This window comes from Aphidius gifuensis, linkage group LG6 (assembly GCF_014905175.1).
Source record: "Aphidius gifuensis isolate YNYX2018 linkage group LG6, ASM1490517v1, whole genome shotgun sequence".
NCBI lineage: Eukaryota > Metazoa > Arthropoda > Insecta > Hymenoptera > Braconidae > Aphidius > Aphidius gifuensis.
The window spans coordinates 576,837-598,702 of record NC_057793.1 but is presented as its reverse complement, the minus strand read 5'-3'; the positions used below and the strand labels follow the sequence as shown (position 1 = coordinate 598,702).

The window sequence follows — 21,866 nt, the reverse complement described above, 5'->3', positions numbered from 1 at the left end:
TTTATCTAACTTTTATTATTTTTAAATTTTAAACATGTTGACATTATACCAAGTCTTTTTTTTATCTAGATTATAATTTACTATTCATTTATCAGTTATATAAAATTTTTATACTCGACTATATATTTTTTTTTTCAATATAAATATTATCATTTATATAATAATGATAACATTTATTTATTACTGATGTTTATACCTTGAATAGGCACTATAGTTAAGAACCATACGATGACCCCGTGTCTATAAATTTACAGTCAGTGATACGTGCAACGTAAAAACGGATACAACTTGTCGGAAGTTCCGTTGCTCTTTTCACACTGTATATTCAATATAAAACAAAAATAATATATATTTTTATATTTTTTCATATGTTTAAATAAAAAAAATGATATTTTTATTATTATTCTTATCAAACCAAGGTCAGTGCCTTTCGCTTTGAATTTTTTTTTTTATATTGATGCAAGACATTTTTTAAAAGAAATAAAAAATAATATTATTTTAGTATAAATAAAATTTGTATTCATTCATTCAATTTGAATATTAAATTTTTGTATTATTATTATTAAAAATTAATGTGAATAAATAGATAATATTAAAATCTATAAATAGACATTGCTTTGCCGATCGTTCGTGTCTCCCGTTATTTTATAGTCAATTTTCATGATGCGCATACAAACTTTGAATGCGTTTTATATTTTCATAGTAAAAATAAAATATTTATACTAAAATGTTAACACTATTTAACATAAATAAATTTACACATTTTTTATATTTGCATTTAACGGTTATATCGTTTTTTTATTTTTTTCAGGGTAACGTTAATTTTTTTTGTTATTATTTATCGAGTTTAGATAAAATAAAAATTATAGCATATAAAGACAGTATTTAAAAATATTTTTAAAATATTTATAATGATAGTATTTGATTGAAAAATATATTTAAATATTTTTAAAAATAGTATTTCATTGAAAAAATATTTTAAATGATTTTAGAAAACTAAAAAATTGTAAATTTTTTATCTTGTAGATTCGATTATTAATTATATTTAAATTGATTATTATTTTTTAAATTTTTTATTATTTATTTAAAAGAGTTATTTGGAAATTTAAATTACGTATTTATCTGGTGCTGAATTGAAGAAGAAAGGTGTGTTCAAACTTCAAGTCTTCAACTGGTGCGGTAAAAGGCGCGAGAGATTGGAATGTTAACTATCCGTAAAATAATTAAAATAGCAAACTTGTTTACACATTTTTTTGAAAATTAAAATTTAAATATCTTCTTCTAAATATTAATAACAAATAAAATAATATATATTTTACATCAATTGTATATTTAAATTATAATAATTATTTTTAAAAAAATTTATTATCCAAATTTTAAAATTTTAAATTTTTTGATTTATCAAATTTATTGATATATTTTTGTCCTATGACTTTTTTAAATTAAATTTTTCCAAAATATATTTTATAAACTTTCAAAACACAAGAAAAATATACGATAAAATTTTTTTTTTGAATTTTTAATTCATGATTTCTTATTTAAACCATGAAATATATTTTTATAGAAAATAAATTTTCAAGAAATAGAAACTCCCTGTCAAGTGTCTATTTTATTTGGTAATTTTTTCTCACTAATTTTTTTTTAAACTCCAAAAATGTCAATATACAATAACAATGAATAACTTCAATGAAAATTTTCCTTTTATTTTTTAAATAAATAATAATAATTACAACTTTCGAATTTGTTTGTTGTTTTTTTTTTTCTTTTTTTTTATAGTATGCGATGATATTGTTTGATGAATTTTTCTTGATAATATTTTAGAGAATATTCAATGGAAAATATGCATGAGGCAATGTATAATTATAGCCGCATCAGAAAATATGAATTTGTGAAACGTTAAAGTCAATGATCGGATGAGGTATGGTTACCGAGAGAGAGAAGAAAGTAAAGATGAAATTGATGAGGAGACGATGTCAAGTGAGGAGAGCCAATTGGTGGGAGAATTATTGTAATTAACATGTCGATGACCTACTGACCTACTACAAAATATTTCGTTTGCAAAACTATAAATTTAAGGTCCATGTTTGATTTTTTTATTTTTATTATTATTGTAATCAACTTTATTTGCTAACATGTAGCTGAAAAAAAAAAAATTGCATTTCACATATATTCAGCTGGTAGATTATAAAATTTTAAATTTAGATTAAATTTATTTGCCTTGAGTTTTAGAATTTACAATTTAATATGAATATGTTTATTTAAATATTTTCTAAATTATAAAATACAAAAAATAAATATGTAATATATATAAAATCAAGTTTATTTTTATTTTCTAAAATTAATTTTTCATATTTAATTGTTGAATAATTTAATCTCATATTAAAAAAATATTTGTTCGATTTATTTTGTCAGTATATTGACGTTTGGGTCAAATACTCCCTAGCGTAAAACGTGTAAGGGTGTCTTTGCCTCACTCGTTTTATGTCAGGGGGGTATTTGTCCTCAAACTCACACTCATTTAAGAATTATTAATGGTTTTTATTTTTTACCCAACATGGATAGAAGAAACTCTGCAAATTATAAGAAGAGATTATAACATCTCCAATCACTAGGGATTCGAACTCGAGACCTCAAACATAGTAGGCAGAGCTCTTGCCTACTTGACCATAAGGTGACTCGTTATTTTATTTGATTATTTAAATAATATTTATAATATAAATTACAAATTTTAAATACTAAAATTAAACTGATAAATTTAAAACAAAAATTTCATCAATAAAATATAAATTATTAATTTATTATCAGTAAAAATATATTTAAAAAATTAACAGCATTAGTTTTATAACACAGTTGTTGATTAAATACAAAAAAGAAATCAAGAAAAATACTCATATATACTAATAATACTAATTAAAAACCATCAGCTCGTCTTCCACTAGAATTATTTCTATTTGAAATAAAAGTGAAGACAATATTTAAATAATAAAAATAAATTTTTATCGGTCAAAATAAAGAAAGTTTATATACAAATGTAAATATTAATATACAACATAATACATCCACCATGAAAAAAGATGATCATTTACAATTTTTATGACAGATGTTCATTGTTTTATGATTGATCATAAACAAACCCACATTTCTATGTAGAAATTTTTCTTCAACTCACAGAAGCACCTGACCTTTTCTTATAAATTATTTAATTTTTAATTTTTATTTTCCATTTAAATTCATGCCCACCCACCCACTCACTCACATAAAAAAATTACAATCAAAACATGTGTTACAAATTTTAATATTTTATTTATAATAATATTTGTATAAGCATGAGATATATAATTTTTTTTTTTTTTTAAAAAAAAACAACGCATGGAATATAATTTCCCACGGAGTATCTTAATTTGAGACTTATTATTTTTTTTCTCGTCCGTTCTACTGACATGAAAATATGGAGATCCATTTGTCCTGTGAAATCTTTGACATTATGATGTTAACAATAACATTCTTTCTGCTATCTTGGTATCATAATAAAAATTTCTATTCAAGGGGTTGTACTGCAGTTTTTGTAAATTTATTTTACAGGAAATATGTCATCAAATTTTACAAATTAAATAAATAATATTTCATTTTTTTGTTTTGTCAAAACAATTGTTTATATTTTTTATTTAATTATCAAAAAACACATTTTTACTCTGTGTAATTTAATATTTAAAAAAAAAAAGAAAAACCAGTTTTATTTTCAACAAGTTGTTTTGACAATGTAATCCTAAAACTTGATGTCCTTTCGATAAAAATTCAAGAATATATACGCAATAAAATTTAACGACATTTAAATGGAATTTTTTATGAAAATATTTTTCGTTTAAATTATACTATTATTTAAAGTTCATCATCAACAAAGGTATATTTTTTTAAATTTAAATTGAAGGTTATACTAGCTTGAATTTAAAAGAAAAAAAAAAAAATTACCTATGACATTGGCCTATGACGGTCATGGTCTATAAAATCACGCGAGTCTGACTGTTGGTCGACAAGCTGCATGTACACGCGATGAGTTGCCTCATTGGCAGCCGACACTGTCACGAAAAAAATATTTAAATTAAATTAAAAACATTAACTATGATTACCAATTAATTACAAGCTAATAATAAATAAATATCTATTTAATTCTTCAAGCGAAAAACACTCAAATAAATTCCAGCAAAATTCAAGAAGACCATCAAAAATTTCACCTTGCAATTTGTGGTTTTCTTTTGTGCGTTTCTTATTTATTTATTTTTTTCAATACCAATATTAAAAAACGAGTTGAACACATCACGAAATAAATGCACCTTATACAACCTGACTCCTCCCTTTCAAGTATAACCTCTGACTCCAAAAACTCCAATTGCGTTCATAAAAAAATCAAAAAAAAATAATTTTCCATATAATAAAAGTCACGTTATTAAATGTAAACCTGCTGATGAAAATTTCCCTTGTTAAAAATTAATCATACAGTTAAAACAAACCACACTGACATAAATTCAGTGAATAAATTTTAAATTTTGATTTTCATTCAGTTAAAAAGCTTGCGTGAATAAAATTGCAAAAAAAAAAACATTCCCACGGTTAAAGTTCTCAAATAACAATAACAATCTCATCAAATATTTATTGTTTTCATAAAAATAAATAAATATAAATATATTTACCGAATGACTAATACCTTTACCTACCCAAACAAAATCCCATTATCATATCTTGCCTGAGTCAGTGTCTAAAACCTTTCAAATCAAGAATGCTGCTGGACCAATTCACCGAAATATTTATCATCATCCTTCCCAAAAACCAACATACACAAAAAAAAATAAATAAAAATAAAAACTCGACCATCCAACAGGTTTAAAAAGCAAACCTTACTTCACTTGGATCTGTTTGGATCCAGGTAAGCCAGAGAAAGATGTAAACATGAAATATTTTTTAAAGATAATAAAGTGAGATAAATATACATCCAGCAGCAAGAGAGGCTTTTTTATTCTCTTTACCTGTATACCTTACACTGTATATACCATCATCTTTTTAAACATTCACCTCTACTCCCTGCCTTGCTTGTATTCAACTATATTCAACTATCCCTCCTTCAAGACCTCTCTGATCACCGGTTTCCAAGTTGCTTCAGTCCGGCACCGACTGCCATTACCACCAGAGCTTTATATATTACAAACTATATCATATTAATTTAATTTATTATTTTATTATTATTATTTGTTGTTTGTTGTTAACGCGCTTGCGCAGTAAATCTTTATTCATTTTTTAAATTTTTTTCATTTGATTTTTTATATTTGGGAATTTTATTGGCCTTCCTCTTTTTCTACTTGTTCTTCATTCAATTCAAGTTGAGGGATCTTGATATTAATACATGAGTGTTTTAAAGTACATAATAAAAATTATAAATTATTTTAATTTTTTGTAATTATTAATAATCAAGAAAATAATCAGTGAATAGTCAGTTAACAAACACGTCGAGACTCGTGGGAAAAAGTCAAGACTGGAGAAGACCCGGTGAATATAACTGTGTCTTCAAGTGGTCCCCTCTGTTACCACCTTCATCGCCCAATCAGGTCATCAAGAAATCCTGGGAATATCAAGATTTTTAATTAAATTGACATTTGAATTTAAATCATACAACAAAAGTTTTACTGTTTCTTTTTTTTCATCATCATCATCAACAACAACAACATCTACTTGTTGTAATTTAATTATTACTATTGTTGTTGTTGTTGTGGTTGTTGTTGTTTTTGTTGTGTTACAATTGACATTAATGTAAATTGGAGTAATTTTTTGTGGGTCGTAAATTGGGTGTGGTAAATATTTGGATATTGATAAATCGAGTGAGTGAATGAAGATTGGTAGCAAAGACACTTGTTCAGTGTGTGGTAAATAATAATTTGTGTAATGTAACTGAGGAAGGAGAATAAATTCCAAGGGGGCACTGAGATATCTATTGACGCCACTGACTAAGTCGCATACCTGTGCAACTTTTAAACACGGTGAACAAAGTGACGGTGGTGTATAGAAAAAGAAGGGGCTTTCGTAAAATAACTCAGGCGATGAGGAGAGCAGAGGGAGTCACTAGAAGACGACGGTGTAGAACTGAACCCACGGGACACCTCACCGCCACGGAGAAGGGAATTTAAATAAAAAAAAAAAACACGTTGATTTTATTTCTTTCTATTCAATAGATTTTGTACAACAACAAGTGTGTTTCTCTCTTGTCCTCTCTCTGTTTGTATGTGTGTTTTATTATTATTCTCTTGGAGAAAGGCAAAACGCAATATACACATACAACACACCTTTCTATACACCTCCACGGCATGGGAGGCCATGCCATAATGGTACAGTGATATACCCGCGAGGCAGCTACAGCTGCTGCGAAATCGTGATCTTCAAGAATTTCTCAACAGTCCACCAGTATTATTGAGACACTAAAACAAAAAACAATTTTTTTTTTTTTAGATTAAAAGTTAGACTATATGTCAATTTACAAGATAAATTAATTAAAAATTATTTTAAACTAGATTCAAGTGCTTTGCAAAATTAAAAAATCAAAAAAAAATCAAAGTGTTTTTGATAAATTGTGCATTTGTGATATAATAAAATGAAAATTATTAGTGTAAATAAATTTTCATTTGAAATTTATTAATATAAACTTGAAAAGAGAATATAAACATTATTTTTTTTTTTTATTTGATTAGATAAAAAAGGAATTAAATAAAAATGAGGGGTTCAAATCAGGATAACGCAACGCCATATTGTCGTTGTCGTGTATTGTATTTAGGTTCATCAGTGCCACATGCAAGTAAAGAAGGTCTTCTTGGAGTTCAAGAACCTCTACGTGAATTATATCCTGAACAGGGTGCACTTGGTGCTCGTGGTATTGATTCATGGCTATCAGTTTGGTCAAATGGTCTATTATTAGAAAATGTTGATGAGCATAGAAAAAAAGTAACTCGTTTTTTTCCAATTGAAGCATTACATTATTGTGCAGCAGTACGTCATGTTAAAGGTGGTAATAGTGATAATTCAACAACAAGATTTTTACCATTAGATTCACCATTTGCTAGAAATCCATCGGCAAATCATCCGCCCTTATTTGCTGCTGTATTACGAAGAACAACTGGAATAAAAGTATTAGAGTGCCACGCCTTCATTTGTAAACGTGATATGGCTGCAAATGCTTTAGTACGTTGTTGTTTTCATGCATATGCAGATAGTAGTTATGCAAAAGGTCTTGATTCAAATACAGCAACAATAACAAGTAACGGTAGTTCACCAAGTTCACATCCATCAAATGGCAATGCAAATGGTCATACAAATGGTAATGGTCACAGTAATGGAAGTTTATATCATACACTTGGTGGTTCAAGTTCAACCTTGGATAATCACAGTCCACCTGGTACACGTATTGATGCTGCAAATTCAGATGAAATAAGTCTTTATAATGGTGATGAAAATCACAAAGTATGGGCTAAAGGTAGAGATGAAGTTGATGCTGTTTATCAAGAACAAGGAACATTGAGAAGTACAAGAGGTTCAAGACCACGACAATTAGTTGCACCACCACCACCTCCTCCACCACCACCACCATCATCAACATCAAATATTCCAAGTCAACAACTTTTAATGGATGAATCATCATCTGCTAAAAGAAAAGCTAATAAAAAATTAAAAAAAATTAAAAATCGTGGACATGAAGAGGCTGCACTTATTCATCCTGGTCATCATCCACAAATGCATCCACAAGCAATTTATACAAATGGCCATGGACATCATACACTTGGTCATCCAATTCGTCAACAACATTATCATGGTCATCCACTTCCACCAAGTAGTAGATCAGTTGCTGGTACATTAGCAAGACCAGCACCAGTTTTACTAGTACCAGCAGCAACATTACCAAGAAAAGGACATCATCATCATCATCATCCTCGTGGTTTGCGACCAATGCCAGTACCAGCTGCTGCTCCAATTGTTCCAATATATGCACCACTTCCAGTTGTACCACCACCACCAGGTACTGTTTATCAAACAGCATATGGAACAGCTGGTACAAGAGGACGTCGTCATCATCAAGAAATTGAAGCTTCAACACTTGGTGGTAATCGACGATTAGCAGCATCACATGCTGATTTAACAGCACATGATACAAATGGCAATGCTAATGGACATGATGATGGTGGTGATTCAAGATTTGGTACTGGTATTTATCGAAGAAAAGGACATTTAAATGAGCGTGCATTTTCATATTCAATTAGAGCTGAGCACAGAAGTCGAAGCCATGGAAGTCTTGCTTCGTTGGGTTTTAGTCCACCAAATGGCACAACATTACCAAAAGAAGAAAAAAAAGATCGTGAAATTGCACAAATGGTAGCTGGTTTGAGTCTGGATGAAGCTGAAAGAGGTGGTGGACCATACATGAGAAATGGACATCATCAACCTCAACCATTACCCAGGCCTCGTCCACGTTAAAAATAAAAAATACTTTTTTTTTTAATCTGACCCTCAAAGTGTCATCAATGTGAAAAGAAAAATATAATTTGCAACGTTGCGGTTAATAAACTCGACCTTGACTCACGCATCAACATAAAAATAGAGTAAAATTATATTTAAAAAAAAATAAAATAATAATTGTATATGAGAATTTAGCGTGAATGGGGGGATATGTATTTTATCATGATAATCTAATTGAATTGGCAACAAGTGGCACAAGTGTGTGGATACAAGTGAAATCTTTTGAAAAGCCAAAACAGGACAGGGTTGGCCTAAATACCAGAGACTTCGACAAGACGCGCGTGTTCATAATCAATGGCTTTAGGGCATACGACAGCGATCAGCAATCAACATTCGAATATTCCTAAATCAGTCATATATAAAACCAGATGTTGCGACATGTTGTTTTATGGCCAAACATATTTTTATTTTTTTTGAAATTTCTTTTTTCTTCTTGATTGCGCTGTTTGTATTTATTAGTCAAATACTCAGCGATTCATATGACAATCAGTCGTAATATTTTATTAAATCAATAAATTATAAAATCGAAATTTAAACAAATTTTCTTTCAATTTAAAAATTAAAAATAAATTGCAAAAAAAAAAATTCAATTATACATGAAATTGTTGGATAAATATTTGAAAAAAAAAAAAATTGATTTGTCATGATTTGATCAATGAATTTCGAAACAATTTATCTTTTCGAAATTTTCTAACTTTTCGAAATTTATTTTGTCAAATTTATGTTGTCTCGTAATCCATTGATATATTTTTTTTTTTCTCATATCATTTTTCTGATGACTGATGTTGAAATGGAAATTTAAAAATGAAGAAAAAAAAAAAAAATATTAAATTACGTCATGCTTGTAGTAATAGAGATGATGACAATCGAATGCACTTTCATATGGCTCATCATTTTGCGTGTATCAAGGTTAACATGTTTGTTTTAAAAATAATTTTATCACTGTTATTTTAAATGACGATAATAATAATTTCTTTTTTAAAATAATAAAAATATTACCCGTATAGCTGATATTAATTTGAGTCAAGCAACGGTTAATATCCGGTAAATGTTTATCATGTTGCATCGACTTTTTCCTGGCCAATTGTGTCAAGCTTGTCTCAATAATATTTTGTATATATTCATCAATTATTAGAGTATATTTTGGCAAAATATCATTTTAAATTACTAACAGTGCAAATAAATCGAAAAAAATTATGTAAAATAATATTGCGCCATGAGTTGCGGAAATAAACTCTTCTATAAATAATTTTTATCAAAAACTAATACTGATATAAATATGTAAATTAAAAACCAATAATACGAAAATTAAAAAAACTCAATTTTTAAATTTAATCAAATTATTTTTTATGATTAAATTAATCCAATTAATTATCGCGATATTTAGTTGTAAATTTTTTTTTTTTGTAGAATATTTTTTAATGATAAATGACCAGAAGAAGCGAAAAAAAAAAAAAAAAAAAATTAGTAAAACATTGGTGGTTACATTGATAAATCACTGCTCAATAATTTTTTTTTTTTTTTCTTTTTGACTTGTAACACCCGTAAGGATTAATTTAAAAAAAAACCTTGGGTAAATTAAGTCGAGCCTGAATGTCGTTGATAGAATGTAAAATAATATTTTTAATTTTTTTTTTTTTAACATCGAGTTATTACGACAAATGACTGGCTGTATGAGATTGGGCTTTCTACATGTCTTCCGTATGATGTAATTATTTGTGTTTTTATTTTACGAGTATGAATGCGTCTGGCTATAAAATTACGCAACAAATTGAGGATCATGAGGTGAGACGTTGTGAAAAATATTATCAAATTACTTGTGGTTACAATTTATTTTCCTTCTATGGAGCTCATGATAACCGAAGAGTCGAAGACCGATAGAAATTAAAAATTTTAAACAGCATTAAGTGCCGTAAATATATACGCATCTATTAAATTTATTTTTTTTTTTTCAACTATTTTATTGTTTTTTTCTTTTAAATATTTTATTACCGCACTTGCAAGTTGCTTTTTATTTTTTATTTTATTTTCAATGTTACCAGATGCTGTAATAAAATTATACAATTTTTTTTCTATAAAAATTACGAAATAATAGAAAAAGTTATTTTGCAATAAAAAAAAAAAATCATATATATTTTGAATTAGTAGAATTATATTTTATATATACAATTGTAAAATGCCATGAATTTTAAAATGATCTAGTTTTTTAAGTATTCAACTATCTGTAAATGACTTGTGTTTTTTTAATGATTAGATATGAATTTATTGGTCGATTTGCAAGTGCAAAAACTAGTTGATAAGAGCGTGCACTCATAGGAATGTGCCATCACCGAGTTATGCGAAAAGATAAAAATAAAAATTAAAAAAACTCGCGTAAAAATAAGCGCTGAACCGTAAAATAAACGTGACTGCGAATGAAAAAAAAATATAAAAAAATTGTACAAATCATCAACAAAGTAAATGGGATAAAATTTTTGTCAATAAAAAATTTTAGAAAATAAAAAAAAATAGAAATTATAATTGCAATTTAATAAATCATTCGCCAATGTGTAATACGTGTTCGAGCCATTGATTATATTTATAAATAAACAATAAAAATAAAATATGAAAAATATGAAAATAATTTATTTGTCATTTTAGACCTTTAATAAATAATTGATTGATTGTCCTTGATGAATTTAGCTTTTAAATATCAAGTACATCAAGTTTTAAAAATAAATATATTATTACTTGTTGAGAGATGAATGTTGATAATATTATTTTGTTATTTGTAATTATTTATTTATATTTTTAGCTGCAACATCATTATCACAGAGGCGTTAAAAGTTAACAGTTAATGCAGTAAGTACATTCTGTTTTTGTTTGTACTCATCAGGTAACGGTTGAGCTGCAAGTTTAATATTTTTATTATAAAGAAATTTTAAATTAGGTCAGCTGGTTAAGACAAAATTTTTCTCATCATTATTTTATTAATTTATGGCATTAATTTATATTTTGCAATCAATTATATATTTTATGATTGCTCTCAATTGAAATTAAACAATGGATTTATTATTTTTTTTAAATCATCTGAGAAATATTCATGCTGGTATATAGATAATAACATTTTAAATTTAGATTAAATTCCCTTGAGTTTTAAAATTTACAATTTAATATGAATATGTTTATTTAATGATTTTTTTTAATTATAAAATTCAACAAATAAAATCAAATTTATTTTTACACCTTATACATAACGACAATTAATGACTACATTATTTACTACATTTAAACTACATTTACAAGTTTTTTATTATTATCAATAGTAATGTATTGATAATATTTCAGGAGTTTTGCTTTATATTTTCACAAATTTTCATAATTTTCCAGCTTTGCGTTTGTTGTTAAATAAATAAATTAAAAACAAGAAAAATATGCGTCCGTTTCATCGGCTATTATTTAAATAATATATTTATAATATGTATTACAAATTCTGAATAGAAAAATTTAGTAAATAAAATATAAAACTTAAAGTTTTTTATTAGATAAATTGAAAAAAGTGAGTTTAAATTTTACAAGAGTAGAAATTGTCATGGCTTTAGTCTTTACTGATATTATTATGACCAATTGTGAATAATGACAATGTTAATCTGACTTGAAATATTATATGTATATATTTTTTAAATCGTAGCCTTGTATTTTCAAGACAACCAGACCGTGTAATTTAATCTACCTAATAATTTTTTAGGTCTCTTTTTATAATATTTTTCTATTTATTTATTTTTTTCCATACATTGTAATATAAATCATTTCAAAATCATACTGAAATGTAAATTAACAATGAATTTATATTTTTTTCTTCATCATTACATAATCATTATTAAGTTTGGGAAATATTTTTTTTTTTATTTTCATCATAAGTAAATGTATTCTATTTATACATTTATACGATTTAAATTTTTATTTTTTTATTATAACCAGAATGTGGAGTCCTGTAAACTATTCATTTTTATTTATAATTTAATGCACTTTTAAGAAATATCTTTGCGGCAATCAGAAAGATGTTTGCCTTCAAATTAATAAATTCACTACAAAAAATTATAAAACCTTTCTATTTATTGATAAAAAAAAAAAAAATACAATAAAACAATAATTAATATAAAATTTAAAAAATATAAATCAATGCTAAAAAAAATTTATAACAACAAAAATATTCCAGTTATAATCATAAAGTTTTCCAGTTAAAAAAAAATTCATAAATATCATAATGAAAAAATAAAATGACTAGCATATGTCATCGCAGAATAAAACGGTATTTATATTTTACACAGCAAGACTATATGTACTTTTAAAAAAAATATATTCTCACACATATACATATAATATTATTTTTAATTTAAAAATATAAAATATCTAACAATGTGTTTTTTAAATAAATAAATAAAATAACACATTTTGAAGCACCTGTCATGTGAAGACTAGAAAAAAAATAATATCCATCATAGAATAATTTCGAGTTATTTTAAATGTTTAAATAATAAGGAAGTAAAGTTACTTGAGTCATCATGCAGATTGCAAATGCAAAAAACGGTAAATTTAAATAAAATTAATTGAACAAAAGTCAATGTGTTTGTCAAGCTGTAAATATGATACTTTGACTTGTGTTTAAATACCTAATTGACGTGTGATAATCAACTTTTCTTCTCTTCTTTTTATTATTTATATTATATAAAAAAAAATTCATTTAATATTTATATATTTTGTGGCTTGTGGCTGATTGTCATTTGACTCTAAATATTAATTGATTTTTTACGCTAATTACAGCTACTTATATTACCTCATTAATTTCAATTCAAAAAATACAAAAAATATTATTATTTTTCATTGAAAAGAAAGCTTTTAGGAAAATACATCTCAAAATAAATTAACGTAGTTTTTTTGTATAATAATTGTTTTTTTTTTTTTTTTAATTATTTAAATTTTATATTGTCAAATTTATTTATAAATAAATTTTATTTGACGGGTAATTTTTATTTTGAAATTATTTAAATTTTATGTAAGTTTTTTTTATCAATTTTTAGTATGAAGTATTTTTTTTCACATGTTAAATTGCCTTGATCCATTTATTACACCGGTTTTTTTTAAAAAAATTTTATAGTACGTCAAAAAGCTCTTTTGGGTTGTGTTATTTATTTTATAAATATAATAATTTTATTTGACTTTTATTAATGTTTAAAAATATAAAAAATAAGGTCAATTTTTAGCACTATAATTTTGTTTTTTAAAAGACAACATGGTTATTATCAAATCCAAAAATAAAATAGTAATTTTTTTTGTACAATTAAAAAGAGAATGATAAATAAAAAAAAAAATAACGACTTGACATAGTTTTCATTAAAAATTTATAATCAAGCTTTATATTACAATTTAAAAAATTAAATAATAATTATATAAAGTTATTATTTGAGTTTACACGTTGATTATAATCCAGTTATAAAAAAAAAGAAAAAAAAATTCATAAACCGTGATGACATAGTTTTAATTTCTAATTTTTTAAATGACATAATGAATAAACCGTTGATTTTAATACACATAATGATAACCAATTACACCTCGACATAAAATTTTCAAAAATCAAAAAAATAGAAATGAAAGCAATTTAGCAAAATAATTATAATTTTATTAAAATTATTTTCTAGCAATTTAATGACAAAGTCTTTGTACAAAAAAATTCCAATGATACTAAAAATTATAAATTGAAATATGACAGTAAATTTATATGTCGATCAAGATAATATTAAGTCATCAACAACTTTCACACATTTTTTATTAACAAACTTGTTTAACACCCTTTAAATTAAATTCAAAAAAAAATCAAGACCACTTTTGCTATACATAAAATAAAACCATAAATCATTTATCATCAAACTTGATTTTAACATGAAAATGAAAAAAAAAAAACTCTATAAAAATTCGATTTAAATAGTTTTATTTCCAAATTGATGATTATTATTTTTTTCACAATTCATAAAACACGACGATTATTCATCCAAGCATAAATATCTTCCGCATTCTCGCGGCAAAATTGCATCCGCAAACAATATATAATTTCCAATAAAAATTTGGTTAAAAAATAATTAAAAATTAACTAAACAATTGATACCAAACATTAGTAATAAAATATTTCGAAAAAAATGCTTTATAATATTATAAAAAAATTTTTATATTATTTTAATATATAACTGGACTCTCATGGAGAGTCAAGAAGTTGAGCATCAAAATGACTTGAAGATCCAATGATTTTACCGTTATGGAAGTTGATTTTAAGGCAACAGAAAAACCATCGCATGTATCGCGTGTCTGTTCTTCATAGCCAAACCAACCAGAGAGCCTTCTCTTCTTGCTTGTTCATACGACTTGATAAATATATATCTCAGTCTCAAACAAACAGTCCAAGTGTTAACACACCATTTAAATATAATATTTAATTAATTAATTAATTATTATTAATAATATTAATTTCATATAAATATTGTACATTTTTTTACAAGTTTTCAAGCTGTTAATAATTGTTGTAATTTTTTTTTGTGTGATTCGTTTATTTCAACGTCAAGTGCCGGCAATGTGTTGAAAAAAAATAATTGTCAATAATTTTAAAAAATATAATTTCTGTTTTAATTTATATTTGGAATTTTTGCTTGATAAATATTTTTACTGTGATTATATTTTAGTGAATAATTAATTTTTAAACGCAAAAATTTGTCGCTCCAGTTGTCATTGCGAGCGAAATATACACTGCGTATAAATTGTTCTGGTTTAGTTGGATTTTTGCTGGATAATTGGCAGATTAAACGATATTTATGGTGATTTATAAAATGCAGGAATGAAGTTGATAATTTTTACACACAATAAATGTCGATATGACAAAAATCCCAAATGGTAATTTTATTTGTTTCGATTTTTTTTTAAAAAAAAAAGCTTAATTCTGTCGAAAATTAATGAATATCATAATTATAAATTAAAATTTTTGTGGAATAAAGTGGCACAGCTACTTTCTTTGAGATGAAAAAATATAAAAATTAACATATATGTAATTCATCCGATTGAATGTGTCCGGTATTGGAATATATTTGAGAGTGGCCTCTTTTTTATCGAAAAAAGAATTTAAAAAAATGTAAAATTATTAAATTAATCAGTAAAAAAATTAATTATTTTACTAATTAATTTACAAGATTATTTGTTTTTATTTTTTGTATGTAAATAAGTTTCAATTTCAATTATATTTTTATTTTTTTGATATCAAATTGAGAAAGTTTTGATGGTTTTTGTAAAGCTCATTGTAAATGTTAATTAATAATTTAAATAACGACATTAATTAATTGATTTATCGATTTGTTATTTAAATAGTTTAACGAATTTTAAATAAATAATTACGATGCTTATAATTGACTATTAAATTTCGCTTTAAAAATTTCTATTTCTATATTGTTAATTTAATAATAATTCAAATTAATTTTTAAAAATATCAAAATATTTAAATTAAATAAAAAATCTGAGAAAGCCTGATACCGCGTTTTCATTATCACTGACCGAAACAAAAGTCAAGATCAATGGGTACTCACCAACAAGAGAAAAAATAAAAACCAAATGAAAAAAAAAAAAAAAATAGAGAAACTTGCGCCAATTTTCATGGTTGAAGCAGTCTTTCATTAATCATTATTTTCATAAAGAGATTTTACCGAAAAATATATAAAATTCATAATTAAAAATAAAAAAAATTAATTCAAAAAATATCCTAGGTTTTTTTTTGTTGAATTTAAATTTAATTTGAATATTATTATGATGTATTTACAATATTTAAATGATAATTTTCACAAGATATTTTCTTATAAATATTTAACGGTTTTGTAACGCGAGAATGACCAGTGTATAAAAGTGGTCAGTCGCTTTGAACATTTTAAATTTACCTTAAAGTTTTATTTTAATATAAAAGTACACATGTTATCCTGTTGAATCTTGCTTCCCGTTTCTAACAGTTTTTTATCCATAATATATTTTTAATGTCTTTGCTTGCTTTGCTTTTTACAGTACAAAAAAAATCGACAATGTCCCAAATGCAGGCGTGTCCAAATTTAACCTTGGCGTCATCAATTTACAAGGAAGCTTGACCCAATTATCACAAGTTAATAAATAAATATATAAAAAAAGAAATCAAGTAAAGAGAAAAATAAAAAATTAAGTAAAATGTCGTGTTATGAAGATGATGGTTTTCGTATGAATGATGCCATTTCAGTTTGTTCAATAAAAAGTAAAGCAATGATTGATTCTTTATTTGAGGATAGAGCATCAATAACAAGCTCAAATTATTCTGGCTGGTATACAACTATTAATAATTCATCAATAAATAATCATGATAATTTACAATACAAAAATGGTGATGATGAAAATATGGCAAATAGTGCTGTACAAGCTAGAATTGAAGAAATGTTTGCATCAGTTGAAGCTGAAACGGGAAAATCTGGTGAAACTGCAGCTTCAATTTTAACGGTTTGTAAATTTTTATATATTATCATTTTTTATAAAACATAATATTAGGTGTTTATTTACAATGATATACATAAATTTTCACAGACTATTTAAAAAGTGAAACTTTATTTTATTGTTGATGAATTTTTTTACATATGCATTGCGCGTTGTTTGCACAAATGATTCTTTTTTTTTTTTGCACGCAATGCGTTGAGCCATGCAAATTTGTTTATAATAATTATAAATAAATTGAGTAAATATTTTTTTTTTCTTTAATAATTATTGTTAATATTAAATCGATTAAAATCGACATGTGATGATGATTAATATCGGACGGGAAATAACTTCCGGAATAGCTTCATGTCGTTTCGCTTTTATAAACAAACTGAAAAATAATTTAAACAATATATATTGAAGATAAAAAAAAAAATTATATTTGCATGTTTGTTAATTTTAATTATGAAATTTTGGTATCATTTAATTGTTGTCCATATGAAAATGAAATAAAAATTTTTTACAGAAATTGTGGTGTAGTTTCACTTATGGAAATGACATTATAATTTATTTATTTTTTTTTTTTTTTTGAATAATAGAAACAAGTTAATTAGTTTTATTGTAAAGCTTATTTTTTTATTTTTTTATTTATTTAAATATAGACTTGTTGATGTTTATATTTTTAAATTAATTTTAAAAAATTCATATTGTTATTTTTTTTTTTAATTGAATTGAATGAGAATTAGTCAACAAAAAGAAAAAAAAAGAAGCTTTATTTTTTTTAAATAAATAAAGTAAACAAGATAAAATTATTTTTCATTCATTATTTTAACATAAATACAATGATTTTGTGATGCTGATTTTATTTTTACTACTTTGCAAATATTTGATTGATCAATTAACCATTAAAAAAATCATTTAGTTTTAGAAAAAAAGCAGATTAATTATTAAATATTCACAAAGAAAGTTCAACAGATTTTTCTACATATATTCTCTCGTCACTTTCATTTTTAATTTGTGTTTATTTAAAAAACCATGACGAGAATCAAATAATAATTCTCTGACAAACAAAAAAAAATCATAATACTAAAAATAATTATTATAAATATTGAAATATTATTTTTGTTATAAATACAGGTTGCATATCTTGGTTCAGCACCAGTTGGAGGACGAGTAGCAAGTGTTCGTGGTCTTCAAGAACCATTACGTCATCTTTTAGAACACATGAATAATTCTAGACCAGCTGAACTTGAAGTATCACGTCGTGGATTAATATTTCGTCTTGAAAATACACCAGAAAAAATAAATCCATTTCGTAGAATAGCTGTATGGAGTGCTGTCCGTTTACACTCACGTCTTGTATCAAATAAAAATGATAATTCATTGTCATCATCATCATCAAATTATAAATCTTATTATCATGCATTTCTTCCATTAGTTGGTAATGAAAGTACCCTAGAATGTCAAGATAAATATCAAGATCTTTATCGAACAATGCGTGGTCTCCCAAATGACGTCAATAAATTTCCACCAATATTTGCTGTTATAATGAGACGTCCAGGTGCAACAAGAGTACTTGAATGTCATGCATTTGCATGTAAATCATGTGAAGATGCAATTGCTGCTGCAGCAACACTTTACAAAGCATTGCTAGCTGATTTAGAATCAAACTGTCGTCATCCAAGACAAACAAATGGTCTTGGCTGTGTTAGCTTAGCATCATGTGGATCAAGCTACATGGATAATCCATCAACAATATCTAAATTTAATTATTCATCAAAATGTCAAGCAGCACCTCCAATAAGACCACCAAGAAGTAAAAAAAATTCATCATGTTCATCGGTAACTGATGGTGAATCATGCAAATCAATTGTCATGAATATTAGCAGCAATAGTAACATCAATTTTGATGAAATAAAATCAATAAAAAATAATAATTCAACAAAAATAAATAAAAAAGAATTAAAATCATCAAAACATACATTTGAAGAATCAAATTCAATACGTAGTATGTCGGAAAATACAAAATCTCAACGTTATAAATTAAATGATACAAAAAATTCAAATGAAAATAATAAGCTAACAATAATAACAGATAAAAAAAATTATCAAAATTTATGTTTTTCTAAAAATGAAGAAATAAATAATTTAAAAAATAGATTTTATTCATCATCTTTGTCATCTTCATCATCAACATCATCAACATCGTCATTGTCATTGTCATCAACAAGTAATGTTATGGAAAAAATAAATAATGAAAAAGTATATTCAAGAAAAATGAATTGTTATGAAAAAACACCAAGAATAATAGTAAAGCCATCTTTTGATGTTGAAAAAAATTATAAATTTATTGAAAAAAATAATTGTATTGTTGTTGATTCAAATGATAAACAATTATTTGATAAAAATCATGCTTCATATGATGTTAAAAAAAATAATTCACCAGTTGAATCATGTCAACAGTCAGAAGTAGCATCATCACGTAAAAGTTCAAAGAGTTGTTGCAATTCAATTTACGAAAAAAGTAGTCGTGAAAAATTGTATGAAAAACATTTTCGTGATGCTGATAAAATAATGAGTATTGATAGTGACAATGAAGAAGAAATAAAGTCTAAAAAGTGTAATAAATTATTGATAAATGATAGAATATCAAGAGCTGATGAATTTAAATTATCACAGAGAAAAAATGACAATGATATTTATCAAAAAGACTGGAGAAAAGATAAAAAAAGATACAGAACTGGCAGTGAGCCACCACTTGGTACAACTGAAAAAATAAATAAGCTATCAAATAATAATGTCAAATTAAAAAGATCACAAAGTGAGCTTGAAATTGAAAGAGGTGATTTGATGACAAGAGTTGAGCTACCAAGAAGAAGTAGTTTTCTTAAACCAGGCAACAACACAAGACTACAAAATAATGTAAATGGTGGAAGAACACCACTTGGATTTACTGAATTATTTGATGAATTTAAAAATCAAGAAGGACTAACAAGTGTTGATGATATTTTAGCAACAATTATTGGTAATTATATAGCATAAAAACAAATTAATATATATTTTATAATTTTATTTATAAATTACAGATCCAGAAGGTATGTCATTCAATGATCTCAAGCCACTTTACAAAGAATTTTTATTAAAACTTGCATCGACATTAACACAAGATGAGCTGTATCAACGTTCAGCAAATATTATGAAAAAAAGAAAGAGACCACAACGTAGAAGATCAACAAGAAAAGCATCATTTATTGGTCGTGCAATAAAACGTTCTGTTTCGAAATTTAAAAATGGACCAACTGAATTTACATCTGTTATGATACCAGCTAAAAAATTTAATGGAAGTTTAGATAGTCATTCATCTGGTGATGCTAAATATAATAATAAAAATAGAGTATTAGCTAGTAGATTAAGTAGAAGACGAATGTCATGGAGAAGATCAAAAGGACCAACAACATCAGAAGACAGTGATACATGTAAATATAAATTATAATTTTTATTTAATTTATTTAACTACTTTTTTATTTTTAATTTTATTTATTTTTCAAGGTAAACGTATTTCAATGAGTACTGGAGCTGGTGCTAATCGTAGCAGTAGTGGTTATGTCAGTTGTAGTGAATGTAGCTATGATTCTGAATCATGTACATGTATATCAGCTGATAAATGTTATTGTTCATTGCCAAGAAGATCATCAATTGATACAGCTAAACCAATTGTTTATGGTTGTGATACTGATAGTTGTTCAGATAGTAATAAATGTTATTGTATGCATCAACCACATCAACAACAACAACTGCATCATCAACATCATCAACAGCAACAACAACAACAACATCATCATCAACGACGACGACAACAACAGCCAACAATACTGGAACAGCTGAGACAACGTGGAATTGTACCTTGTGATGGAACTCTCAGTAGAGCTGGTAGTCCTGATAGAAATAAAAATAAAAAATCATATAAAAATCAATCATCAACATCATCAAAAAGTTTAGAAACAAAAAAAGTAATATCTACTATTTTAAATTTATATTATTATGTTGTTTTAATATTAATTTATTTATTTAATTTAATTTTTTTTGTTGCAGGCTAATTCATCAAATAAAAAAAATAAAAAAGATAATCTTGCTTTGGATTATGATTTATTTAGTCTTGGTAAAAGATCTGGTCATTCATCTGGAAGTGAAAAAGTACTTGTTGTTAGTGCAAGAGATCAACAGGGTCGTTTGGTTTATGTTGGTGGTACTGAGAGACAAAAAAAATCATTAACAAGAGGTATGGTTGGAGCTAGAGCACATCATGAAGCATTGTCAATTAAAAAAAGTGCTGAAATTGCTGCTGTATTTGGACCTTCATCAGCTAGAGAATGCAAAAGAACTGGTAGCTTTGCAAGTGTTAAAAGTTCAATCAGTTTAGAAGCTGGTCTAGGCTATTTACCTTAAATATATTTTTAATATGTTGATAATATTTTTAAAAAACTATTGTACCTGTGAATTCATTTTAAATAATGAAAATTAATTTTTTATTTTTCAATTGATTTAAATAATTGATAATTTTAGTAATTTTTTCAATCGGGGGGCCATAAATTGTTTATATTTATTTATATCAATATTTTATCATTTTTTTTATTTGTTAAATTATATGATAAATGCTACACCGAACCTGAATCACCTACAATTATCAGCTATAATTTAAAAAAAAAACTAGTACGATTAAAAAACTGAAATTATTTTATAATTTATATTTTTGTTTATTGCTAAATGACAATGATAATAATACTTGATGAATAAAAAAATTATTATGGTAAATTAAAAAA

The 21,866-nt window shown here is 25.4% G+C and overlaps 2 protein-coding genes across 2 annotated transcripts; both read left to right on the top strand.

The window, feature by feature from the left end:
- The first annotated feature begins 5,160 nt into the window (after nt 1–5,160).
- LOC122858633 lies at nt 5,161–10,557 on the top strand. The gene has a single exon (XM_044161622.1). The coding sequence runs from the start codon at nt 6,754–6,756 to the stop codon at nt 8,503–8,505; it is 1,752 nt and encodes a 583-aa protein (XP_044017557.1). The 5' UTR covers nt 5,161–6,753; the 3' UTR covers nt 8,506–10,557.
- A 4,282-nt stretch (nt 10,558–14,839) lies between these two features.
- Nucleotides 14,840–21,568, top strand: LOC122859637 (formin-J). Its single transcript, XM_044163318.1, has 7 exons — nt 14,840–15,465; nt 16,615–17,073; nt 18,184–19,149; nt 19,231–20,071; nt 20,133–20,522; nt 20,596–21,056; nt 21,139–21,568. Exons 2-7 carry the CDS (start codon nt 16,771–16,773, stop codon nt 21,490–21,492), a joined length of 3,315 nt encoding a protein of 1,104 aa, XP_044019253.1. The 5' UTR covers nt 14,840–15,465; nt 16,615–16,770; the 3' UTR covers nt 21,493–21,568.
- Nucleotides 21,569–21,866: the final 298 nt, after the last annotated feature.